Source organism: Aythya fuligula, chromosome 1 (assembly GCF_009819795.1).
Source record: "Aythya fuligula isolate bAytFul2 chromosome 1, bAytFul2.pri, whole genome shotgun sequence".
Classification (NCBI taxonomy): Eukaryota; Metazoa; Chordata; class Aves; order Anseriformes; family Anatidae; genus Aythya; species Aythya fuligula.
The window spans coordinates 56,764,389-56,792,158 of record NC_045559.1 but is presented as its reverse complement, the minus strand read 5'-3'; the positions used below and the strand labels follow the sequence as shown (position 1 = coordinate 56,792,158).

General features: G+C 41.8%; 2 protein-coding genes across 2 annotated transcripts; both read right to left on the bottom strand.

The window, feature by feature from the left end:
* Nucleotides 1-924: 924 nt before the first annotated feature.
* RTCB (RNA 2',3'-cyclic phosphate and 5'-OH ligase) lies at nt 925-12,012 on the bottom strand. The gene is made up of 12 exons (XM_032201592.1): nt 11,803-12,012; nt 11,620-11,698; nt 11,448-11,515; nt 9,425-9,524; nt 8,394-8,550; nt 7,626-7,782; nt 6,370-6,529; nt 5,189-5,364; nt 4,393-4,581; nt 4,043-4,153; nt 3,028-3,147; nt 925-1,942 (listed from the first exon to the last, which is right to left on the bottom strand). Exons 1-12 carry the CDS (start codon nt 11,893-11,895, stop codon nt 1,835-1,837), a joined length of 1,518 nt encoding a protein of 505 aa, XP_032057483.1. The 5' UTR covers nt 11,896-12,012; the 3' UTR covers nt 925-1,834.
* An 834-nt stretch (nt 12,013-12,846) lies between these two features.
* Nucleotides 12,847-27,497, bottom strand: BPIFC (BPI fold containing family C). Its single transcript, XM_032181423.1, has 15 exons — nt 27,395-27,497; nt 27,004-27,115; nt 25,419-25,547; nt 23,897-24,052; nt 23,074-23,137; nt 22,239-22,299; nt 21,496-21,587; nt 19,516-19,689; nt 18,958-19,011; nt 17,508-17,678; nt 16,886-16,953; nt 16,009-16,051; nt 15,116-15,179; nt 14,276-14,352; nt 12,847-12,888 (listed from the first exon to the last, which is right to left on the bottom strand). The coding sequence occupies exons 1-15, from the start codon at nt 27,495-27,497 to the stop codon at nt 12,847-12,849; spliced, it is 1,410 nt and encodes a 469-aa protein (XP_032037314.1).
* Between the last annotated feature and the right edge of the window lie 273 nt (nt 27,498-27,770).

Below are 27,770 nucleotides of genomic sequence, written 5' to 3'. Positions count from 1 at the left end.
GGATTTCTGCTTATTATTAAGAAACTGAAATTTGTTTCAACTGCACAGGTAGGTAAAATTGCAATCGTAGGAAAGGAAAACTGTTTCAAAATGCTTTTTTTTTTTTTTATATGAATGTTTTAAGAGCTCCCTTGCATTTCACATCAGAGAGTCTGAAGTATTTATATACAGAAGCTGCTGAAAGGAACATGCGGTTCAGCAGACGACTGAGACCAACAATTCGTCTTTCAGTCAGCGGCTCCATGAGGCTAATTCATATTGCTATGTGAAACTATTTGTGTTTGAAATTCAGTGAGTCTGTCTCAGACCTCAGAGATGATAATCTGGAGCAATTCCACGGGAGAAAGCAGAGAACAAGGCCCTGTCTTTAAAGTCGGATCCAAAAGGAATCAAGGCAGTGACGAGTACTGAATGTGCTGCCTGTGAACCTGCAACAAATACCATCCTGCAACGTAAGGAACCACTAAGCAGAGTGATTCAGACAGCAACATGCCATTATGCATCTCGGGATCAACAGGTGTCTGCTAAGATCCTAAACCTAAAGGGATGTTTCCTCAGAAGGCAGTCAACTCATCACTATGCTCTCTTTACAGGCGCCCCTGGCAAGGCTCCATTCTTGCTTCGATTTTCCCCCGGCTGCCCTCTTGTGTCTGCGTGCAGGCTTACAGGCAGGCTCCACCTACCCACTAAGAACCCAGCAAGCCCTAAGAAAGGCAGCTGATAGCTACCACGCTCGTAACAAAGCTGACCAAACAGCACTGAATCGCCCTTCCCCTGTATCCTGCAAGAAACCCTGCCATCTGCACATTTCGTTGCAAGGTCCACTGGCTGAAGTCACAAGATGTCATGGGTACCAAGCTGGTCCTCAGAGGTGGCCAACAGACATTCCAGCCACGTAACAAACACGACACAGACACACCGCAGTGTCCATCTTCCCATTTTATTTGTAATTCCCAATATGATTTACCAGTCAGCCCCCCCCTCCGGTCTCATTTAATGAACGTAAAAGAAACACTGGCTGAAAGCAGTCGCATCCTCCTGGGCCTGACCCTGCAACATGACCCACTTCGATCAGCTGCGGGACACAGCAAACATCATCCCACCCAACTTAACGCATGCTTAACTTTGCAAAACGTTGGATTAGCACGTCGCTAAGTTGTTAAGTCACAACTTTCATTGGGCAAACAAAACCTTGCAAAGAAACAAACCGAATCCTACCACCAGTCAGAGAAGACTGCAGAACACCGACTTGGGCTGAGCCACGTACACCAGGGGCTGTGCTACATGGGAGAGGGTGGATTGCGCCTCAAGCCTGGCTAATCCCCCTCAATCCAAGCGGGAGACCACTCTCAACTCCCTATTTTTTACCCATCTGCAAACAGAGAGACCTCTCCCTGCCCAGCAGGGCTATACCCTGCCGATCAGAGTACTTCTGTCCGCACGAGGAGCTCCAGGCACTCGGGTGTGGAGACAGGTCCACCTTTGCTGATGGAGGTGGTCTTGCAGCACAGCAATTAGTGAGAACTCAGGCAAGTCTGAAGTCCTGCCTGTGGAATAATCAGCCAAACGGGTGAGGGACTGCATAACAAAAGCCGAGACCGATTTCTTTACCCTTTTGTCCCAAGAAAAGAACATCATATAACAAGGAGGTGGAGGGGGGGGCATTAATTTTGTGTAGAAGTCGTTAAAAATAGGGGTATCCTCCACTGCTGTGTTTCCAGAACAGGGATGTGGTATCTGAGCATGTTACAGTCTTCAAGAAGTATGGGAAGATTCTAGTCAGCTTTGCAAAAGGCCTGGAGATGTCACTGTGTTTCTGCTGCCTTGTCGATTTCTAGCCTTTTATAACAGCAATAGGTCTCAATTTTATGGCTTTCTTGCTGATGCCAGCCTCATGGCAGGTATTAACCACATCTGTCACGTTCTTGTAAGACTCTGGTGCCTGGAGGGGGAAAAGAGAAAAAAAAAAGACAAAATTATAAACAACCCAAAGTCACAGGAAGCTGGATGTAGGCTTTTGATATCCCTTCTTTTCTTTGCAAAAATTGAATCATGGAAATTGAGGATGTAAAAGTAGGTGAACATATTGTGAATCCAGCCATTTTATACATCTGAAGTCTAAGAGATACTTGGCTTTACAAATAAGCTTTCACCCCATTTCAGATAAAATGCTATCTGTTTTGGTTCGGTTTTCCCAATATCCTCAGATAATCCAAACCCCCAGCATGTGAGAACGTCAGGCCTCAGCACCTGGCAGGAAGTCACTCCAACTTCCCCCTTACAAATAAATAGCCTTTAGGATTCATCTTCACTGCCTCTTGGTGACAGGAATCAGGGCTGAACTCTGGAGCTCCCCCTTGAGCACCAGGAAGCCACCCCTGAACAAAGATTTTTAACAGGATCAATACGTTTGTGCAACACCAGCACCCAGAACAGGATAGCTACAAAAGATTAATGCACTTCCATGAGTGAGGCCGTCAACACAAGAGACGTCCTATCACGTTAATGTAGGAGAACTGGAAGTCATAATAATCAAAGTTTTCTTACATTTAAAGTTTGTTCTTCTTGAGCAAATACAGGAATTTCTCTTAAAACGTGGACTTCTCATACACTGCTATGAATATATATGTACATGACAACTACAGAGTGCAGTAAACGTAAAGCTGGGAGAATATCATTCATAAAGAAGAGAAGCCACAACACATTACTACTTTAGTGATGCTCTCACAAAGATTTTTCAGGGTAGATGCTAGTTAACCCTATTGCCAGGCATGAGAACAGGGGAAAAAAACACATAGCCTTCAAAACCTGTCAAACAGGCATCTCCCCCTTCAGCAGGATTTTGGGGACAGAGAAGACTTCACATTATTTTCCAGAAAATTGGATAGCTCTGTCAGGAATTGCAGAAGCTGTACATATAGGGAACTTGCGATTACTCAGCAGTGCCAAGAACCAAGTCAGGTAGGGTTATACAGCCACAGAGCAAGACTCCTTTTTCCCTCTCAGATAATGAAATGTTAAACTCACTTCTTCCATGACCAGTTTGGGAGAAGCAACACGGATGGCAATGCCCATGTCAGCCAGCTTGTCCAATACATCCTGGAAGTCCAAGTTACGTCGAGATTTGGCTCGAGACAGTGCACGACCCTAGAAAGTAGTTTATTTAGTTCTGTTTTTTTATAGCAGTTTGGAAAAACAGAATTCTTTCTTACTAAATCAAAAAGAAAACAACAGATGCACTCAGGAAAACTAAACTACATTCCCAACTGCTTTGAAGAAAACGAAAGAATGTTTGTCAGAATATCCACAAATATAAGTGGTTGTAAACACTGACAAGGAAGGAAGTTGACTTCTACAACAGAACCCCTGGAATATTTTGGGATAAAGCTTGACATCTGGTGCTGTACCCAGCACATAGTCCCAAGTCAGTTTACATTATGAGCAAATACAGAATAGCTGAGGGCACAGAGCACAGTAAGCCACAAAATGGAAAATGAATTTAGACGTTAGGTGACTGGCTTCTGCATAACCACATATCTGGTATGATGGCAAGGAAAGTTTTGTATGTAAACATGCTAGTCTGCAAGTTTCTTTCTGCCCAAACCACTTGCCAGCGTTCACAATCCAGAGTTTTACTGGAAGCTATTTCTCTTCCTCAGTCATCTTATCTCACACCGTAAATAAAAAGGGAGAAAATCCCTTTTTCCAACTACTGAGGAGTTTTATAAGGACAGCCTCAGGATTGTTAACGCTTGTTAGCTCAGAGATACCAGGATTTCTAAGAGCAGCTCATTCTCCACATCTTCACATTAACCTTTGCTTTGTATAAAGGAGCTCCCCCTACATTTTCTCCAGGAGTAGTCAAAACTATTCCATAAGGGACAAAGAACTTCGAGTGTGCAATCCTCCTGGCCTGGGACTACTGTGGCAAGGCTACCTGTATTACCAACAGATGCAGCACACACTGGATTACCCTTTAACAACCTTGTTTGCTGGATGACAGCCCCATTCAAACCCCTTCTTGAAATGCTTTTTGACTTACAGCTCCATGGCAAGTAGTTCCGAAGGTCTCAGTCATGCCTTGCTCCGTGCCAGTAAGAACGTAGCTACAGGTGCCCATAGTCCCACCGATCAAAACAGGCTGTCCGGTCAGCTGTGGATGCAAACAAGTCTTAACTCACCAAACAAAAGCCTATATTATCAATAAATGTCCGAGAAGAACCACATCAACAAAAAAAGAGGCCAGGCTCACATTCTCTCAGAACACTCCAGCTTGCCTCTGGTGTCATTAGCTCAAATAAAGAATTCATCGCATTCAGATCTCTGTTAAGGACTCTAAAACTGTCTGATTCATCCAAAATTCTCATTTCTTTCTACCACAGCTAAACTTACTTGATAATCAACAGCAATAAGAGGATGGTGAGGAGGGAAGGCTCTGGTTGACCCTTTTCTGTGCACCAGCAGAGTCCGCTCCTTCCCATCCACCACGTGTTGCTCCACTTTGGCAATGTTGTGAGACACATCATAGATAACGTGCATATCGAGGTCATCTGGGGTGGTGTTGAAGACTTTGGCAAAGGCCTAAGAAGAGAGCAAACCCTGATGTGAAATACAAGACGATAACTGCTGTATATATGTGGAAGTTTTACAATATTTTTAGTAATTAGAAGCAATAGATTTTCTCGAAAATGTTTCTTAACCGCTAATTTAGTGACCTAACAACACTTACATAAATTAATAGTCCGGACAATAATCTGTTTAAAACCTCTCAACATCACTTGGATTGCACTTGCAGAAGCTACTTAGGCAATATTTTTAGCGTGCCTCATACTGGAAGAACAGAATACAATAAAAGCCATTTTGCAGCGTTGACAGAATTTGTCTAGTTGATACCAGGTTGAATTCCAGCATTCAAACTGCTGCTGAGCAGACAAGCAGTCTAGGCAGTCCATTTCTGTCACACTCAGCTCTGTTGCACTCAATTCCATCATGACTGAGGCTTCTGACCCACCACGTCAAGTGTTTAGGTCACTAAATTAGCGGCCATAAAATATCCATAAAACGCAGCTTAGGAAACACAAAACCAAAAGTTACATTAAATATCGCAGCTTCCATACATTCCATACACCTAGGATAAAGCAGGACACACATATCACAATATTTACATCAGCAACAACTCTGCTCCTACCTGCCTCGTTAGAAAAGTCATAGAAGAGCGGTTGACCCACGCATAATTTCCAGCTGCTGCCATTCCCTTCAAGTAATCCTGTCCTTCTACAGAGGCAATCCTGGCGCATGCTAGTTGCCGATCGTTCACTATGATTTTGTCCCGTTTCATAGCTTTTTCCATAGCCACCAATGCATCTGGGAAATAAACAGATTTCTGTGTGATTTCCTGGTTTAATTTCAATCTATGGGATTAACATAGGTGTCTGTAATTTGTATTCTATAATTTATATTCTAAAACTGAACGTATTTGCCCAGTAGTCAAACCTACAGCTTCCTCCCAAATGCAAAAGTAATTTTGTGGAATAACATTGCTGTTTGCGAACAGCATTCCCCAAGACTATTTTATAAAGAAAAGTTAAGGTCCTGAGGTGTACCAGAAAGAATTCTCCACTTAGGCAAATGCAGGTCAGTCTATTGATATGTTCTAATAATCTAAGCAATTCACTTGGGTTCAAAACAATAAACACAGCCGTAATACTTTTTTTTGTGACCTAAGAATTTAGTCTTTTCTTTTTCTTCAAAAATGCCTACCTCTGTTACACCAAAGATTACAATCTCACAATCATAAGCAAATATGCTTAAAGAAAGTCCCTGAACTAGACACAGGATTGAGTAAAATCTCCATCTATTTTTGATCATACAGTAATTTAGTTTGGAAGATTTACAAGGGAGTTACCTAGTCCTATCTCTTGCTCAGAGCAGGTCCAGCTGGATGAAGTTGCTTGGGGACTTAGCCAAATTCTGACTATGTCCACGGATGCTAGTTCTACAGCATCTCTACACATTTCCAGCATTTGAACATTTTAATGTTTAAAAAAAAATATTAAAGGAAATTCTAGCATCCATCTGGAATTCTATATGCTCTAGTATGAGTCTGTCATCTTTTATCCTGTCCCATAATAGCAAGATCAATACTCTGCAAGACCAAAGACAATTACCATTTTGGTTTGAAACTTATCATTGCTGAAAGGCTTGCAAAATCAAGCAGACAAAATGCAAGACAACCCCTAGCAAGGCAACTCGGAATAGACTTGACAAGTGGTAAGAAATGGTGTTTTTGGTGCTGGAATTTTCTGTCCGTGACAAGATCATGCTGAAGAGTTTGCTTCACTCCAGGCACGCACGCCAGCCAGATCATACCTGTGGCAACTTGGTGGCCCAAACCCCTGCTGCCGCTGTGGATCATGACGCACACCTGCCCTTTGTGGTCGATGCCCATCTTCCGGGCAGCGTATTCGTTGTAAATGTCGTCCACCACCTGGATCTCGGCGTAATGATTTCCTGCTCCCAGGGTCCCCAGCTGCCAATCACAACACAAGGATCAGACGGTGCCAGTAAAGCAGCCTCCGGGAGCACACACAGAATATGAAAAATAGGGCAAATTGCTACAGAAAAGCTTTAGTTTTAGTAAAGTTCTCCCAAGGAATGGGGAGGAAGGGGGTGATGATAAATGACAAGCTAAAAGAAAGTAGAACAAAGTAGCATCATCAGAGTTCTCTTTGTTCGTAGTTATAACAATTTTTACCGTTTGAACAAGACTGCAAATAAATGAAAGGACCAGGATCTACAGATTGTGTTGCCACTTTTTTGCAACTGACTTATGCCTAGTTGAAAGACAGAAAATGTACAGAGCACTGGGAATCTATTCTTCAGTCTGTATAAGAAAGGCAGTTTTATACTTGCTAATAATCACACAGGGAAATTAGGTTCTTAAACCTTTCCAGCAGATTAAAGCAAGATTTTTCATTTTGAAGACCCAGCTTTTCCAATTCCATAACAGGTGACTCCTCATTTGCTAGGTGAGTAAGAAAACTGAGGACGTAAGATTATTTTGTGGTTAAAATGCTGTAGTCTAGTGCAGCACCACAATTCATAAAACTGAAGAAGTCATACAGAAGAAAACTTCAGCAATGGTAGCATTACTATCGCTATCTCAGAAGAGTTCCACCCAGAGCAATGACATACTACGTACAGAAATGAAATCTAACCCTTGAACTTTAATTCAAAGTTCTGAGCTGGTCACATTTATTAAGACATCCTTCCTTGCCCTGCTGTTAACTTGCTGAGCAAACAAACAGAGGAGTTACAGAACTGCTTGCCTGTCTCTTAACAAAGCTATATCTCGATAGGGAAATGCCAGCAAAGATGAATTCCAGTACTGGGAGTTAACTGCTGAAAACCTGATGGCCCAAGGGACCTTGGGTATGCTCAGCACTTGTTGTTTTTCTGTATTCTAGTTCTGTCAAGAATTATTCAGAAACAGCACCACCATCTCATCTTTTCCCTGCCAAGAATTGCTAGGCAATACTTCAAGAAAAGATACAAAACTAGAGACCTACACAGTATTTCACATTTGAGCTCTGAGAACACTCCCAACCCTACTGAAATGGCATTACCTGAGGCAGGCCCCTTTTCTTCGCTCTGGAGGAGACCTTGTTGGGATCGGCCTGCAGCATTCTTCCATACTCCTCACAGTGCTCCTTGTCCTCTGCCCAGGCATAGCCTTCCCGGAGAGACCAGTCCACACCCATCTCTAGCGCCTCTTCCAAATCCCTGCAGGTACCAAACACCTACGTGAGTGCTGTCCTTGGAAACATTCAAAACTCAACCAGATATGGCCCTGAGCAACCTGATAAAACTTTGCTGTTAGACCGACCTTCTGTTAGCTCTGCTTCACGCAGGGAGTTGGGTGAGATGACCTCAAGACATCCCATTTAACCTAACTTATTCTATAATTTTATGACTAGTCCCCAGCTCCCCTAATAAGAAGTCCAACTTCTTAATACTTCATGAAAATCAAGCTCTATAAATATATTAACATGAGATAGATCATTACGTTTTCCTCTTTGTTGTGTGAGGAATATCCTGCTTTCTCCCTCACCCCTTTCCAAAAATACCTTTACATGTAAGAAAGTTTTCTGTCGGGGGAAATAACAACCTTGTAACAACCTTTAGTTATGTCACGGTTTTAAATGGAGGAAGAAACAGGTGACTGTACACTGATGATTATTCCTTTCCTCCCAGAGAAACACATGTATAGAAAGAACACAAACGGGTTTGTAATTTTTCCCTCTTCTTTAAAGCCTCCCACTGATGGATCTTTTATCAGAATAAAGATGAGAGAGGTCCCCTCTACTGATGTACACACAAAGTCGTTCTCTCACTTGGCATTCATGGGGATGACACCCTTGGAGCCGACACCAACAGGAATATGGTCAAACATCGCTTGGGCGAGCTGCTCCTTCACAGGCTGCACATCACTTTCATCCAAATTTGTACGCAGTAAGCGGACACCACAGTTGATGTCAAATCCGACACCACCTAGAAGCGTAGGAAAAGCCATGGAGTTAATCAAGAGAGTGCTGGTGGTGAGGATTTGCTGAGTATTCATCTTAAATCTTAAATCCTTGCTGACAGGGAGCATGCACCAAATGCTGTGATCTTACACCTTTCTGACACAATACTGTAAATAAAGCAGAACGACAAATACCATTTTAACAGATTTACAAGAAGCCTCCGATTTCAAGACAGTCTTGCAGAAAAAAAAAAAAAGAACACTAAAAACTGACACAGATAGCTTTTCTGTCTCAAGCGTATGCTCTGTACATATGCTACTTGATCCAACAAGTGGACACAAATACTAAGTATATTGTCCACAGAAATTATAGAGGATATTTCTGTTTTCCTGCCTCAGGACAGAAGAAAAGTGATGGATGAAAATCTTAGCCTAGTTCTCTGAGATAATATGTTCTTAAAAGCAAGTCCCTGAAAGCAAGGTGTTTATTAAAATGTCAGAAATAGCGTAAGGTTACATTTCTAATAAATTGTGGAAGTATTCCCAAAAAGGGTTTACAAATGTTGCTCAAAAAAAAGATTCAATTCCTTATCAACCTGAAGAAACACAAATTCAAAGTCTTGTGCTGTCTTTTCAAGATTGAGGGATACAACAAGCCGAAGCCTAAAAACACAAGGGCGATCCTGTCTACCATTTAGATGTTTCCGGTGTAACCACCTGCTCCATAAAGATTCTGAGTGCAAGAATTTAAGTCCCTTTTAACTCTCTGTAATTCAGATATATTTCACTTTGGTCCTGCATATATAGTAGTGTAAAGACATGTAAGTGCCATTTTACCTTTTTTTCAGCCACCACAGACATTTCTCAGTACAGGTTAAGTCTGTCTAGAAGACTCCTTACCTGGTGAAACCACTGCTTCAGGATCATTCATGTCAAAGGCAGCCATGTTGCCAATGGCAAACCCGTAGCCCGAATGGACATCTGGCAGGCCGATCGATCTCTGAAAGAAAGTGAAGGAAATTTCCAAGTCCCACAAAACTCTGTACAGAGCTAAGAGCCGTCTTGGTTATGCTTTGCCTTGTGGTAGTGGTTGTCACACATACAGACCAATACACTAAACAGAGAATGGATGTTCAGATGAAAATGGAGTAAACACCTGAATTTGGTAAGTATCTAAACACATATAGGTACAGGAGAGACTGTCACAGAAAGCAGAGCGCAGCTGATCTCACTCTGAAGTGAGCACCCTGTGGCTAGGCAGCTGAGAAACCCCCTTGGCTCTGTGAACCAGATTTCAAGACCACTTAACACCTAAATGTAGGAGCTGTGATCTCAAACTGAATTCCAATATAGCCTTTTCCTGGACCCAAGAGTCCTTGTATTCACATCCCAGGTAGGCAACAGCTTATGAGTAGCATGAAGCAGGGATGTAAGAGTGACGATGAGTTTGTCTTTACCAAGTTCCATCTAGACACATCCACAATACTTAGAGACTGTAAATGTAACAAGGAAGGCATTCAATGCAATTGAATAATATCATGTAACAGTCAGTGTTTTCTCTTCTTACATATGTGATTAAATATTGGCCAAACGCTGCAGGCTGTAGGTGGGAAAAAGTCATTCTTTTGATACAATACAATAAGATCGGAGTGGTCTAGTTTTAATTTGTAATTTATTTTTTTTTTAACTGAACCTTTTTATATTACTACCAATTAAAAAAAAAGTGAGAACATGCTTCTGCACAACGCTGCAACTTCAAAGAATGGCAAGTTTAAATTAGGGCAGCACAAACAGGACTCCAAAATCCCCTTTTAAAAAAAAAATAAAAAATTAAAAAAGAGTTCCAAACACCCAGAAAACTGTCAGAAATTGGAACTTTTCAACAGCGTTACACTGTTATCAGGCATGTTTTTCAGGGGGTTATGTGCTTCTTTTGCACCCCCTTACCATCGAGGAAAAATGTTGTTTAAAAAAATAAGTGAAGATCTAAATAGAAAGATGATCCTAACACCTCTCCTACAAACTGCCAGCTGTAACTCCCATTTTAGCAGAATGACAGGCAACCTTTTACTGCAGCCACAAATTGAAAACTTATGCTGAGTCACCATAAGAAGCAATTAAAAAAAAATACCACCACAATTCTGGTACTGGTTAATTATCAATATAAGTGATACTGAACATGAAAAAGATGATTTCCACACGGAAGTTTAAGCTTACTGAAGAGTAGTACAGCCTAGTATGCTCTTCATACATCCTACTGCTTCATTTCTAAAATGTGTGGGGCCAGGTAAAAGAGTGCTGAATGCAGGGGAAGGCTCACTGACAACGCTAGGGCAGCAATAACGCAGACAACACCGTCACCTTCTGCTGTCTCTTTGTCCCCTCAGGCATTGCAAGTCAGCAGAGGTGACTCAGAAACAACAAACTGACCATAACAGCAGTGGAGAAAGTAGTAAGAGTAGTAAAAGTAAAAAGCAAAGGTAGAAAGTAGTTCAGCAGTAGGTTGAACATCCCCAGCTCTCTCAGCATTTTTCCTAGGAGAGGTGCTCCAGCCCTCTCTTCATCTTTGTGGCCCTCCTCCGGACCCGTTCTACCAGCCCCACATCCTCCTTGTGCTGGGGGCCCCAGACATGGATGCAATGCTCCAAGTGGGGCCTCATGAGGGCAGAGCAGAGGGGGACAGTCCCCTCCCTCTCCCTTTTGGCCACTGTTGGTGCAGCCCAGGACGCAGTTGGCCTTCAGGGCTGCAAGCTCACAAGAGGTGAAGGAGGCGGGTGCCTTCCTTTCTGACAGGTTAATTTCACAGCCTGTCCTTGCGAGCACTCCTGAGTGTCCGAGGCAGGTTCCTCGCACACCAACCACCCTAAAACCAGCCTGGGTCCACAGCAGCGTGGCAAAGCGCCCTTTCCAAGCAGCCACTCACATGAACGATGCCCGGCAGCGCTGCCACATTCCCGATCTGCTTCATAGCGGGCAAAAACCCTCCCGCACCTATAAAAAAAGAAGAAAAAAGCGTAAAAAAAAATGATAAAATACCAGAAGGAGGCACTCTGTAAGCGGCCTGCTGGCACCCCAGGGCTCCCCCATGCTCTCACCCCCCCCGCGGCAGGCGTTGCGCAGCTCCTCGAACATCAGCTTCTCCAGAGGGTCGTTCACGTAGAAAACACCCTCCACCTGCGGGGGGGAGAGAGAAAAAGAGAGAGAAAGAGAGAAAAAGAGAGAGCCCTCAGCACGGCCGGGCCTCCCTTCCCCTGTCCCTCACCCCTCCCCGCACCCACATGCATGTTGGGCACGAAGCCCTTCTTGATCCGCCAGCAGTTCTTGTCCAGCTTGTCCAGGAACTGCAGCTCGTCGTTGTAGCTGCGGCTCATGGCGGCGCCCTCACGGTCCCGGTCCTATTCCCCGATCCTATTTCCCGATCCTATTCCAGGTCCCAACCCCGCTCGCCGCCGCCTCAGCCTCGTTGCTCTTCGCGGACGGCGGCCGCCCAGGGACAAACCCGCCTCAGCCCGGCTCCCCCTGGCGGTGTGGGGCCGGGCTCTGTGGGGGATGGAGGGAGGGAAACACGGAGCAGGCCCCGCAGCGAAATGCAGGAGGGATAGAGGAGCTGCGGCTGGAAGATGGAGAATTAGGCTTTTCAGAAAAAAAACATGTACTGAAGTGTTCAAGGAGTGTAGCCGAGCAATGTCGTGTGGGGGCTTTTGGAGCCACCAGGGGAGAGGGGCTAGCAAAAAGCCCTAAAGACATGAAAACAGACAGCCCTTGGTCTCTTGAACCCATATAATAAAATTCTTTCTGCAGCTTTGTTAACACATTATTAGTTCAGTTCCCCCTGTAGGCAGGACAGTTCCCCTCTGCTGTAGCTCTAGAGAGCCCTCTCCACCTATTTAGTACATAACATTCAAAAGGAAGTTATTTGTTACAGTCAAAACACATTAGTAGACATGCCTGCCCTAGCTGCCTTTTGACAATGTATTTTTTCTTTGCTTGAGAGACTGCAGCACCATTCAGGAAGGGTGTAGACAAGGCTTTATTTCAAGAGAGGCATTCATCTTTTTTAAAAACAGTTTTACATCAGATAAACTCCAGAATAAATAATGCCAAGCATGCATCTTGCTTCCCCCTGAGTCTGCTTGTTATCACCCTTGTGAAGCCTAACCATTTCTTCAGAGCACCCCTTCCCACCCCACCAAACCAGGCCACTGCTCATCAGCACTCAGGTGAGGTGTTCCAGGAGCATTGCACAGTGGCCACAGTTGCTCAGCCCTCAGAGTCACATCATTGATTTGAATCCATGTCCAACAAGTGGTTGCTCTTCTCCTTTAATGGTTGTAGTGAACATCTGCAGAAATCAACACATAGCCCTGTGGGGAGAAGAACAGTCGCTGAATGCTATGCATTACAGAATATTTTAATTATTTATTCAATTCAAATCTATCCTGGTGTTAAAAGTCAGAAAATCTACTGAAGACAGTTGAGACTTGTTAATTTCATGTTCTACTAAACTATCCTTCAAACTTTGCAAAAAAGCCCTGTCTTTGCCTAGTATGTTATCCCTTTGCACCATGCTAGCGATGGGAGACACCTAGAGATCATCCAGCCTACCCAGGAAAGTTCATATGAGCCTTGAGGCAGCTAGATAATCCGACTTTGTGATGATTGTCTTTTTTTTTTTTTTTTTTAAACCTAATTTGAGTCATTTTAGAATTATTCATGTAATCTAAATCTGCACTTTGGGCTTTCCCCCATTGTCAGTGCATACAGAGCAACAAACCTTCAGAGAGCAGTCCACCACAGTCTAATATACTTATCTATGAAAAGCATGAGGAATTGTCTTCCTTCTTCTGAACTATAGCCAACAGACTGGGACTGGAAGTGGAGACTTTAGAATTAGTTTTTACTTGGGAATCCCATTCACACTGAACAGGTTTAGCAGTTCTCCTGTGTCCTCTCAACTCTCATTACTGACAGGAAGAGTGACTAGAGAAAGTGAGGTGGGGAACGGGTCCCACAAAACGGCTAAAATCCTTCATAATTAGCCTATAAGGTTGTTGGCAATTAGTGTTGCTGAAAGCAGTCTCCAAACAATTACTTATAGGGATTGCATACCCAGCTGCTGCAAGGCATGGGTGTTGCAAAGAAAGAGTGAAAAACAACCTTTGCACTTCTTTTCCTGAGTTGTGCTTTGTGCTTAATAGATATTGTGTGATTTGGAGAAGAATAAACAGGAAGGAAAGAATATTTCCTGAGATCTTGCTAACTACTTTTGGTTAATAGTCTCAGCCTCAGCCAATATCAGCAGTTATTAACGAAATCCAGTCATACTGTGCATACTGCACACAAAATCAAATTCAGCTCCCTCCCATATTTCAACTATTCCTATTAAATTCAGTAGTATTGCATGGAAAGTGATACTTGAATGAAAGTGAAATGTGAATGAAATGTTAAGAGGTAAACCTGTTTTCACACTGAATTGCAACTTCCAAGGCTGAGGAAACGTGTTTGGTCACTCAGTGGTTATGTATATAATCCAGTTCAAGTTTTTCCTCTCAAAGAGATAATTTTGTTTCTAATAAGACTTTACCATTGTAACAGATCTCATTTTAAACAGTAAAAAAATCTTGTTTTTAACTAGCAGTAAAAGAAAGAAATCCAGCAGATTTCTTGTACAAGCAGAATGTGAATAAGTGCCTAGCTCCCTCACCCCCACCAAAAAGTAATAGCCTTGTCATAAGTGTATCAAAATCTCACCTGTACAATTGTAATATGAGGTCTCGTCAAAGTAACGTTGGCCAAATTGGGAAGAGGGAATCCTTTGGACAGTTTAGCTTAAGAAAAGACAAACACAATGATTTAGGGATGCATTAGGAAGATAATAAATACCCGCCCTTCAACAACCTTCTGTTTATTCAAAGATTTAGGTCATTTAAAACAATTATCCTCTTAGTCTTCACAGACAACCCTGGGAGGTAGATACAATACTCATTTATCAAAGGGGGAAAGAATTATAGGTGCTCTTCTCTTGGCAGTGTTGCAGCCAAATTAAGGCACTTCCTGTTCAATGCATTATCACATACTAACTGATTTGTCCTTAATGACCTGAGAGATTGTCAATACAGCTATAGAATCATTAGAACCTGTTCCCATTTGTCTCCATTAATTAAGGAAGGCAAGGTTCATCCCAGTACAGAGTGCTTGGACAAGCCTATGTCTCTCTTTAGGGCCTTAATTAAGATTATATGAGAGGCTAATATAACAGAGAAGAATACATTTCACACACAGAGGCAGCAAGTGGGTACACAGACTAGAGACAAGCATCTGTACTGATGCATCAAGGCCACCTTTCATGAGGTAAAGGTGGATGAGTTTCCATGACCTTACTGCCCTGGACTTCTCTGCTGACACTGCAGGATAGTGCCAGTGAGCGACCATACTTACAGCCCTACAAATTGATCTCCCCATTCCACTGCTTACTGGCTGATGATCATATTCCAGTGAAGTTACTAGGAACTGGCAACTTCAGCAGGAAGTCAGTAGTTCCTAGAACTACTCTGCTGGAAGGTTTTAGCTGATGCTTAGAAACAGCCTTACCATTAGCTGATGGAATTACTTCAGTCTGTAAGATGTAGGACAAGATGTTCTCCAGAAGCGAGACCTGTCACAAAGAAAGCTCAGCTAAACATCACTTTCTGATAGGAGTAGAATCGTCATGCCCTCATCCTGAATGAGGACTATAGGCTCACATTCAGCTTTTGGCTCTCATTTAGCCCAGAAGGATCTCATGCCTTCAAAGAGATGCAAAGGAAGTGAGATGCAAATTGCAAATAGCTCTCATCATGCTTGGACAACGTTTTCATTTAAAGCATTCAACTTCCTTTACTTGTGAAACAATTTATCACCATTAGCAAAGCAGGACTAAAGTAGTTTTACTCTTTTCTCCTCACCTGCTCAGAACTGAGTAATTGTATTCAGAATTAAATGACTCTGGAGGCAGATTTTTTCCCTGGAAGGCTGCAACAGCAGAGTTACAGGCATCTGAGAAGAGCATTTTGGCTCCCATTCCGTATTGTAGTTCTGAGCATCTCTGATGAGTGCACACCACAACACATGGAGTGCCTCTGCCTCAGTCATGCATATGATTGCTTAGACAGCAGCACACTGCTCCCTCTACTGCTACAGTTCAGATTGCTGCTGTGTTATAGGGCTGTGGTTAGTGATCTTTCAGCTTACTGATGAAATATGATATACAAGTCAGTGGAACTTCAGAATATATCATTTTCAGAAGACTAACTTGCCCCAAAGGAGTACACTTTTTTCTTAAATCAACAGCATAGAGGTGGCAGCCAGAAGGTGGGAAAAAGGCTGTCCAGGAATGAAGCCAAATGGTTTAGAAATACAGATGGAATTTAGCTGCTTACTCTTTAGCCTTGATGTCATTGATATTCCTGGTTTGCATTTCCTATGTGCTTAAACTGTCTGCTTACCTCAAAAAAACCAACATTGGAATGGGTTAGGGAGAACTGGAGCCTGAGGGAAAGAAGTGAAAAAAAGATGAGTCACTAGAAAGGACAAACACATATTATTCTAGATGAACAGTCACTGCTTTAGAGCTCTAGGCCTTATGAAGCATCTGTAAAGAGATTTTTGAAGCACTACATTTTACACAGCACATACTGCCTCATCAGGAAAGAGAAAGATGTGGTTTTCTTAGGGCGTTGCTGAGCATGCATACAGGAAGAGCACCCTAGAAGGGCTGTAGCCAGGGATGTGTGTACATTCTCCCTGTGTTGTGGTTTGGAAATCCTGCTGGTTATTGACTTTACCAAGGCCAGCATTAAAGACTTGCAGGTTCTCAGATCTTTTGGAAGGATTTATGTACATCAATATAATATTATGATATGAACCTTTCTAGGGATTGGAAGAATAACTCTTTTCACAGCATGGTGCTGCTGCTGCTGGCTACATTGCTAATGTCTATTCTTCCAGATTCAAATATTTATTCAGTACAGAGTCATGTATCCAAATAATTATTCAAAATAAGATTTCTAGTTTTCCACAGCACCAGCATTCTAGCTTTCATGGCCAGTTTCCATTGTCTAAGGTTGAGAAAGTCTGTCCAGCTCAGGTAAGTGAAGGTTACCAAGGATTCAAGAGCAGCAACAGATCTTTAGCCTATCACAAGCATGAAGAAAAATACAGAAGTGCAAACCTTTCTCCTGATGGAGTTCCTACAGATGAACTCACTAGGGAACTACATTCATTAAATTCTGGTTATCTGGTCATGTGTCTAAACTGCTAATGTTGAGATTGCTAGCAGTATTTTCTAAACAGGCTCAGGCCATCCTGCCTGTGTTGAATTACCTGTTCAGACAGAGTGAGCCCATCAGTTTCTGGTTGAATATATTCAGAGCAATGCTGGTGTTGGCTGTCTGCAGAAGAAAAAAAAACATGGGTTGCCAGACATAGAAAATGGAACCCTTGATGGAAATTCATCACAAATGCAGAAACATCATTTTCCTGGTTGTACACAGCCGTGTTTCACGTAGGTGGAGCTTCTCTCTAGTCAGTGGCCCATGCAAGGTTGCATGCAGTAAATTTCTGCTTGTCTGAATGGCATTGACAAGTGCTGAAGTGGGTAATGAGATTTCACTAATCAAAATCATTTTCAGATAAATGAACGAAGTGCCATGAGACATGACTGTTCATGCTTGCAGAACAATCATTCTAAAGAAGAAATATTTGGTTATTCATAATCACTATTTCTATTTTCATTTGTCTATAGGAAAAAAGTTCATCCCTATAAAAATTTCCTTTAGGTTAGTGTGGCCATACAACACCAACTGTGACTAAAGGGAATTTGCATGTTTAAATAATAAAAATCTATTACTTGGTTTCTTATACAGAGTTTTAACAGAAGGAAAGAACTTAAAAGGAAGGAAATATTTAGCCCTGAGTTAAATGTCATTTTGTTTCTTGTACTTACCATGTTCATTGTGAACAATAACTGGGTGGTTGAGTCTGGCAAAACAGCAAATACCTCCATGGACCCCTGAATCTCTAGAGTAAAGGAATCGGGCTGCAAGCTGATGAGAGGTGTTTCAGTAGCCATTAGCTTCAACATCACTGGATATGGTGTTACTGAATATTTGGCTACCTGTAAGGTTCCAAGGCAAAATAATAATAAAAAAGATAAATGCTTGTAGAACAGGCCAGAGTATTACAATTCCTCATTCCTGAAGTAATCACTTTGAAGTAGTTCTTTGAGATGAGGTTAAGAACAGCTGCTAACAAAATTCTTTCATGCAAGCAGGAAACAGAAAACTTCTGTGGTGATAAATCAATCTCGGCTAACAGGGATGCAGTAGAAAGTTCCTTCCACTCTAACGATACTTTTTTTCTCTATGCTGGTTTGAAAGAAATTTTGTGAACACAGGAAAGGAATGGAGCATAAATGTGACATTTAAGTGACAATAAAGGAGGTCAGGAGCCATTAATTCACTTTGAAATTAATCAATCTCATGAGACAGGTTCCTGCTCTGGACTGTTCGTTGGGAAGCCTCACTCTGTCCCTTGCCTAAGGAATGAGTAGGTTCACCAAGTTCATTAGTTGGAATAAGGGGGTGGAATAGTAGCATCAATGCTCATGGCATTTTATGAAGACCGTATGACAATTGCCCTGCAATTTTAGATTTCTGAGGAAGGAACCTGAAATCATCCAGGAAACAAACAAGGATGTGAAGTTCTTGGAACTGTGAGACTGATTTGATCCACCCATGGTACTCAAGAGCTGGGGTCTCTTATTCTCATTTTCAGTTTCTCATTTTGTCTAGGAATGCTGGTAGAAGCCATGCATGCTTATACCATCTTTCCTGTTATGTTCATCTTCTCCATGTGAAATAAATTGAAACCCTGTACACCTGCCTTGTCCTTTCCATAGATGTAATGTTTCCTGCCCATCTGTTAGCTTGCTTTCCTGCACATGGCCACTACTGTCCCTTCCCAGGTCTTTACTGGATTACTTTCTTCTAGTCAGTCACAGGCTAATAGTGAAGCAAAGGCAATTACACGAGTTTTGACAGGAGAAAGGGGCTATTTCTGAGCTGAGGACCCATCTCTCAAAGCAAGAATCATGACTGGAAGATTTTTCCTGCCCAGGGCTGGTTTGAGGTGGGAACAGCTGTAGCTTTGGCATAGCATCCAGAGTAAAGATCGATGCACAAGGTTATGGGCTAAGTTTGGTAACAACAAAAGTCATTCAGTTTACTGGGGAGGCAAGAGGTGACAATGCCTTTCTGCTCTGCTGTTACCATGCACACATGTCCACTTCCCCAGTGGAAGATCCTGACTTGTGCTATAAGGCCATTGGGATACACCAGTGTTCAACACCCATATCAGGAAGTTTCCTATGTATTTGTGAAAGTACTGGTACTCACCTCAGGGATGATGCTGCCAAATATCTCTGTGCTTATATTGAAATAACTGTAAGTCTGGAAAAAAAAAAAAGAGAAAATAAATGATGTTACCAGGTTTGACCTTCATTTTCAGCTTTTCTTTAATATATTATTACTGTCATTTCAATTAATCTTTGATTTTGTGCCTTTTGTTCTCAAAAATATTCTTAAGGGATTCAGTGTACCTAACACTGATTTTCAATAAAATACACCAAGGTATTTCCTGGGAAAGCAAATGCTTAATATTTTCATAGTGTGGGTTGCAGTCAATAGTTTTTTAGACTTACTGAACCTCAAGGAAAATAGTTAGCCAAATCTACCTATCTCCAATCCACAGCTTTCACAGAGGGGGTCCACTGTATTAGGCCTTTACAGCCCAATTAGCAGTCAAGCTGCCTCAGCTTTCACAGAGGGGGCCCACTGTATTAGGCCTTTACAGCCCAATTAACAGTCAAGCTGCCTCATGTTGACCACTGGCAGGTCAAAGCACCACCATGAACAACCTGAGCTACTCTGACTCTGTTCCTGTCTCCTACTCACCTCTTCTGCAATGATTTTGTTGAAGGCCCCTGCTGTGTAGTAAGCAAATGAGGAAGTCTGAAAGAAATACTCAGAGAAAGTAAGGTAGAGCATGGAGTCCGTTTGGTCTGTGATGGTGAAGGGAGCTGCCGCATAGGGAGGGCCAGTATAGTTTCCAGCTGGGTGGACTATCCCCTGAAAGATACATTCAGAGATGATAGAAGTTAGAATCGAAACATGGCTTTAAAGTGATTGCTGACAATTAATTGCTAATTTCCTTTGCATGAACTGTTCATTTTGAACAGTTCTTTATGAAGAACTACACAGGACTTGTAGTACACCCTGAAGTCCTAGTGCTTTCAAGCAGGCTGTGAAGACCAATCCCAACAGGGATTGGACACCTTCACAGATGACATCTGAGACCTGTCTTTTGGGATGCTGATCACCCACTGAAGACAGTCTACCAGCTCAGAAAATAAAATTAAGGCCTTACCTATTGAATGAGTAAGGCTTCTTATTGAAAAACCTTACTTTCTCCTTTCCCCACCTCCAAGAATTTAGACCTGAGAACTGCTGTCCAGAGCTAGCCAATGGCCTTAATTACAAGATGGATCTCTAGAATTACAGAGGCCTTTCTAGGTCAAAATCAGCACTTACTCTGAGAATGAAGTAAATTGTTCAGAGAAAATGTGCAAGAGAAAAAGTTATGTCAAACAATCCTGAAGAACATTTGTTGCCTTTTGCAGCACTCGTGATGCTAGCCAAAGCTCACAAATCTAATAACTCCAAGTACATCAAGAAGAAACAAAAAAGTAAAACTAATTTAAAGTGAGGAAAATACTCAGATTAAGATTTTTTATATCCTTTTTTTATTTCCTTTGTTTCATCTCAAATGTATTCTGTTTGTCTGTATTTTCCTTAACTCTTGCCCATCTATCTAAGTTTCCTGTTACTTTCTAAGGACTGTCAACGTGCTTATGAAGTGCTGAGTCTCTTTGCTTATGACCTCCCCAGTCATCCCTCAATTGCTGGATTTACCAGCCGCTGGCTTTGTATGTTTTCCTCATGTTGTCTCTTCTGTGGGATAATAGCTTTTGCAGACACCCATGACTTTACCTCTTTGGCCTGCTTCAAGTCTCTACATAAGATCTAGTCACCAGAATACTGAGAACTTGGCAAGCATTCTGTGGCTGCTGCCAAGAACAGTCTCTACCACACTGAAACTGGCTTATTGTTCCATTGTGTTCCTGTCTTTTATTTTCCTGTTGTCACTAAGTTCTTATAAATTAAGTATAAACAATAGACAAGACTGTCTTTTTGTTCTGTGTTTAGAGCACCTAGAATAAGGCATCTTGAACTTTAATTAAGGATCTCAGATACTATGATCAGAACTACCCTCAGCCAAGTCATCTTACCCAGAATGGCAGTCAAGACATTCTAGAGTCAGAAACTCTACATTTTGTCTCAATACATAAGATTTTTTTCCCTTCAGTTGAAAGAAGCTTTCAGGCCTTCAAACTCAGGAGCATGCCTTGGACTTGCACTTTTTCAAGGGTCTTCTCTTTCCATTCAGTCTGGGAGAGGCTTAATTCCCACTTCTAGTCCTGCTATTCCTTTTTTCACCTAACAGCACACTCATCTAGTTAGTGCAAAGCATAGAGGTCTTCCCCAACTGATAGAGCGAATAAATGCCAGATGTTAACAGTGAAAGAGGGATGAAGACTAATTCCTCTGAATACCTTTCTCCTTTCTTTCTTTCTTGTAGCTTGTTTAGTCAACTTTTATCACTATTTGCTATAACCAAGTCAACAGCAATTAAAAATGGATTTTTTTTGAATAATTCATTTTACAACGGACTATTTAAAAATTATTACAATAACAAATGCAGTAGTGCTTAGTGTTTTAGTGTTCAGAACAGCAGTCATCTTCAATCTTAGAAAGAGGATCATACAAGAACAAAAAAAATCCATCAATATTGGCAGAAGCATTACAGGCAATTACCTTTAAGTCCAGGTCAATGTATGGTCGGAATACTGCTGGCAAGCTATTTAAGGAGTAGTCTATTTCAGCCAAATCATCAATTGGCATTAGGACTGTAAAGATGGTAGATAAAGAAAAATACCCAATATTACAAAAACACAGAAAGAATTGTGTATTAAAACTAAATCAGTTCCTGAAAGAATGATACACATGGTTTCAGTGGGTAGGAAAGAACATAACCAGGGATATCCTAACACATATTCCAACCTCAGACTTGATGTTTCTACTAGCACTTTCTTCAAAGTATCTTCTCAAATTTGTTCTAATGTTTTCCCATTGGGGAAAAGTAAATTTAGTCTGACCAAATGGTTTTTTGCTTTTGGCTAGTAAGACCTAAATTTCCAGGCAAGCTTCAGATTGTCAAGTGCTACATGCACAGGAAGAGTCACAGCATGAAGGGAAGGGAAAACTGCCTTACCAGTGCTATGTAGCTTCTGAGTGGCATTTCTGATATCAGAAATACCACCTGCCACATTTGCAAGTTAAGAATAGCTCCTAAGACCTTGGACTCTCAGAAATGTCATTTTCTTGTCCAAGTATCACTCCTTTAATCCACCTGTGGTCTTCTAAGTAAAGGAGCTGACACAATGTGGGGTCTGATACTGCTCCTGGAGGCTTTGTTAGCCAGCTGCTGTTAAGGAAACTACAGAGTTTCACTGAATAGGAGATGAAAGCAGAAGGAAAATATATCACTGGGGACTCACCATTCAGTGACTGAAGGTCTTCATTTATCAACTGGATTCCAGATCTGATGTTGGGACAAGACTGTATAAAAGCACACTCAGGTTATGGACTGATTAGCATGGAACTGTATGCACCTCTTATTTGTGTGCCAGCAAGTCTGTCTACTTATGTGACATACATTGCAGCATTTGTCAAAACATCTAAGCTTGCTTTTTTTCAGTTAACTGGTTCCCCATGGTATCTATTCCATGCAATGTAAGCCCATTTTATGTCAGGCCTGCCTTAAGGCAGGTAGAAGTTGCTAAAAGCAGCCTGATGGGGGTGACAAAACCACAGCCTTAAGTAGTGTGAGGAGGACACAGATCCCACATGGGTCTCACAGCACAGATCCTTGTCCTGGGGCAGAATGACACCCACCTCAAGCTCTGCCTCCTCGAAGACGGGCAGGTTGCCATCAAAACTACTCACTTGTTTGATACTATGAGATTTAGGTAAGTCATACTATCAGGTGATGTACAACAAGATCTGTTACCCAATACATTTTACCTGGTGAGTAAAATATTTCCCAGTAATCAGAATGCATATGTACACATGCACAGACCTATTTGCATTGGAACAGGAAAATAACTGCACATTCAGGCCCTGGTTGAGCTTACCCCTATATCAGTCAGTATCTCAGCCATGAACTCAATACTCTATCTCAAAGTGTTTCTGGCCAGCAAAATGATGACTGTGCTGACCAGACCAGAATCAGACTCCATTATTTTTCTAGTTCTTCCTTTGTCAAGCTCCCAGTGCTGACTTGTGAAAGTGATATTCCTTACACCCCTCCCATACACAATCTGAAAGGCTTACGTTAGTGGCCAAACTCCTGTGAATGGGTTTCTTCAGATACTTGATAAAGAAGTTATGCAGGAAGCTATGAGAAAGAAAAAAAGCAATTCATGGGTCAAGTACTGCAGTCATTAACAGGAAATCAGATCTCTGCAGAACACAATTTTAACGGCCTCCAAGTGTGATATTCTAGCTTTCTGAAGTGAGCCACCACTTAAAAGATCATTTCACCACTAGGCACTGCAGTGGTTAGACTAGGTAGATGAAGTTTCATGTTTAAGAAAAGATTCTTTACATTAGCACCATCATATATGTACAAAAACAATAAACATTCTGTTCTAGGGACTTCCAGTGCAAGTAAAAAACAATAAAAACAGAAGAACAAAGCCACGTAATATGAGCTGTATTCAGAAAGTGACAGAAGTACAAGAAAACAATGAGATCATGTTGTCCAGGTTTATAACCAGAGGCACAACAGACAGCAGCCTGGTTCTGTTCAGTTTTTATAGCATTCTGACTAGAAGTACAAAACAAGCATGTAACTTCTACTTAGAGCTGAATATTAGAGCAGTATTTGGAAAGAACTGTATCAAAGAAGCACAAGGGATTGTTTGATCTGACCAAAACTGCTGTATTTGTTCTCTACACAAGTGACAGTGGGCACAAATGAAAGAAAAAAGGTCAAACTCTGCCATTTGAACACATGATTAGTGCCCTGATTCTCATCTGTGGCAGCTATAGACACCTAAAAGCAGTTCTGGGTGTCTTATTTTGTGAAGTTGTCTTTGTGCCATTCACTGACACTTGTTTTCTCCCAGCATGCATACAGATCTCTTGCACTTACCCACTTTTTCCATTCAACTTGATGTCTATATCACCAGAAGTTGTCCGGCAGCTGGTAAGTGATATCAAAGTATGGCCTGAATTATCCAGGGGCGTTGAAAAGATTGCAGTAACAAACACCTTGGAAATGTACACTGTGCTTCTTCCACTGTCTCTGCTGCATAAAGTAAAAATACATAAACAACCGAAAAACCTATTTTAGTGAACATTTTAGACTCATTAACTCTCAAATGAGACTCTTTGCTGTCCCCTGAGGATGAAGTTGTTTATCTGAATACTTTTTATTGTATTGCTCATAGAAAAAAAATAGACTCCAAGGGTCTGCAAAGAATCAAGTGTTCTACACAGATTTTCATGCTAGGAGTTCTGGAAAATTCAGAATATGGGAAAGTATATAATTCACTATTTTAATATACTTGGTTCTAGTAAGAAGACATTCCCACAGCAGAGGTAACTGGGTTACATCTGGGACAGAGTAAGGGAGCTGTACTGCAGTCTCACCTGGTGCTATATGGGGATGTTCCATGCAAACCCATTTCAGGGTCTGGAGTGCCCTAATGGGTGCTGTGACCTCCTCCCCACCACCCTCCCCCAAGGGTTTGGCAGCCCACACTCAGGACCAACCCCAACATAGCAAAGATGTGTAATCAAACAGTTTGGATCAAACTGTTCATAGCTTGGTTCACACCTGTGAAAAACCTCATTGAGGGTCTCTACCCTTGGTTTATGAGTTGCACTGAAGCTCACACCTTTGCTTGAGCTACGTTGCAGGTACATCTATGTACAGTCTTATTCCTTAGTAATCCCAATGGTACTTTGCTGGCTTGGCTCATCACTATGGACTGGCCTGGTGGCTGATGCTGATCACTGCCGCTCACAAGCTCTGATCAAGTGTTTGCATTTGCTAGCGAAGGCACTGCCCCTCCTCCTGTGCCTTCAGCTTCCAGGTCTCCTGCCCTCACTCAGCAGCCATCCCACCCTTACATCCCTGACAGCAGCAGCTCCAGACTGCAGCAATTCTGTCAGTTTAGCAATATCAGTAATGGAAGCTGTGAAGAAAGATGAGGAAGGATTCCTCTTCTCTGAAACCACCTACAACTGGGAATGTAGGGAGACAGCCATAAGGATATTGCCATTTCCTTGTCCCTTCTCCATCAGCTTCTGAGCTGCATTGCCTGGAGGCATAGCACAGGATTTCTAACAGTGCAGCTGCACTCGAAATATGCAAGGTTTTATTATACTGGACCACAATCAGTTTTTCTAAATGTGTCATTAGCTGGCAGACAGGACATTCAGCTATAACTTCTATCTTTTACTATTTGCAGAGGTGCTTCTCAGCATATGAATAGGCAGGGGCTGCCTCCCAGCAGCAGCCCTGGTGGTGAGGACCTATCCATTACTGGGTTTCTGCTCTCAGCTGTTAAAGAGCATCTTTGTCATGAGGAGATCACAAGACAAACTAATCTTTGCTTTTTGGTATTCTTCATCAAGAAAAATCCAAGGAAACATGAGGCTGTACATACAACATCCAGGTCCTTATGTTCCAGTTCATATCAGCTGTCAGAGAAGCATTTCCAATCACCAGTTTTATCCCAGTCCTGGGTATGAGGGAGATGGAAGCACTGGGGAATTCAACAGCAGCAACTCGTATTCTAGAGCATGAGGGAGATAAGGGGGAGAAAAAAATACATATTTCAAGAGTCAGGGTGAACATAAAACAAGATTCAAATTTAAGTCAAACACAAACTGCTCCCAGAAGGAATGAAATGGTAGGATGTCAGGGTAACTTTGACTCTTCAGGAATCACAAATCTGTATTGAACAGAACTAAATTTTTTTTTTTTTTCTAGCTCTTGCTTACATGAATTATGTTCTTCTGGAATTCATTTTCTAGTGAGACTATTTCCTTCATTAATATCAAATCTTGATATTGGAGCATCAAGTCACAGTTTACTGTACTGTAACTGGTAAGTAAAAACAATTGAAATGCAATCGTCATAATACTCATTCAACAATAAGCATAGCCATAAATTGAAGTCTTTACTCAGAGTTGTTGCTAAATTGATGTAATTTCAGCTGTCACTTGAAATATTCCTGTCCACCTTGTACTTTTTCAGGCTACAGTAATTGCCACTCCATTCTTATGTTGTAATGTTATGTTTACAGTCACTTTGCACAAATCAGTCATTAAGGCAAATTGGTTAAGTGCTGAACAACCAGCAAGGCACCTAATGAACTTTGTAACACTGAACTAAACAATAAAGTGTTATATCTAGACACTGTCATATGTATTTATGCATGAGGACCCCAAATGTTCTGCAACTTTCCCCATTTTACTATTTCAAATCATACAGTATTTCTGCATCTTTTGTGCATCTTAAGGCTGGCAGCCTTCAAAAGACTTGGCATCCGCTACATGGTATGTGTACAGGTGTTCAGAATCATACTACAGAGTGGGATCATTTATTTAGGTGGACGTCCTGGTGGTTCCAGCAAGTACAACCACCAACAAGCACAATAAAGTGCTGATGCCCTTTCTTCCAGCAGCTGTTCCAGGGAGTCTCTAACTCCAGTGACAAAACTGGTGGGGACAGCTACCCAGACCAGTAGCTAAGTCATGTTGTGTAGCAATTTAAAATCCATTCTCACAGATGTATTCATGATCTGCAGCTAATTCTGATCCAGCTTCTACTCTGCTCCACTCCAGCCACCTGGAGGCTGGATGTCTGGGGTAAGCTGTTTCTCTGGACTTTCTCTGTGGTCAGTGTAGAAACACTGACACCTGAAGAGGACATTTAATCTCATCCTAAAATAGGTGTCTACAGCATAGGTGTAACCACCCTCCGGGTATGTGAATCTTTCTCTGCTGATCATTGCAAGAGCTTAGCTGACTAAGATAGACCAGATAATTTTATCTGAAGATAAATAAATCAAGAACTTTTGCTTTGACTTCATCAGGGTTTGGATGAAAGCCACATGTGTATTCCTTTAAGTGATAGTTAACGTAAAACACATCAACATTCCCATTATAATGCATGTACAGTGCTAAATATAGCAGTAACATCTAACTTTTATATTAGAAAGCGTCTTTTGTAGAATTGTTACTTACCTTGAGATGTTGTATTTGACATTACCAAGCCCAAATTTCTCATAGCCAGTCAAATCAGGGAAACGTTCCTTCTCCATGTTCTGCTTCAGGATCTCTAGCCCAACCTCCTTGGCTACAGGATGAAAGTGATAGTTCAGTTACCTTCGATACTGGCAGTGAGTTTAAATTTATATGATACCATTTTAGGAGACTTTAAAACAATGCTTGCTTCCATTTGATGGGAATTTAACACAGGAATGCATTATTGTGCTCTTAAGACTTCCTTTAGACTTCCTTTTCTTTACAGCCTGTGACCAGCTCATTTCCTCCCACTGCCTTTACTACTAAAGATGCTCATCATGTAGGGATTGAATGCAATATCACTGCATGCTTCTGAAAACAGCTCACATACCGTACTCCAGGCCCTTCTGGGTGAGCCTCACTTTGACTCCAGGGTTGGCTTTGAGCTGCACACAGACCAAACTGAGGAGGAGGAGAGAACAGCAAGCCTTCATCTTTGTTTTTCAAAGGACCTGTTAAGAAATATTTATAATGATAGTAGAAGTTCATGCTATGCTATATGTGGCCATACTCCCTCTTCCCCCCCAGAGAGGGGAGTTCTGACTCCAGTTTTCCCTCCAGAATGGAAAAAAGTGAAAAATCCAGCAACCACAGAAGAGGAAGGATTCTCCTCAGGGCATAGGAGAAATGTCAAGTTATTCACTGCAGCAGGGATACATCCACCTGGACAAACTCTGTTGGAAGGGAGGTCACATTGAATTTTTATG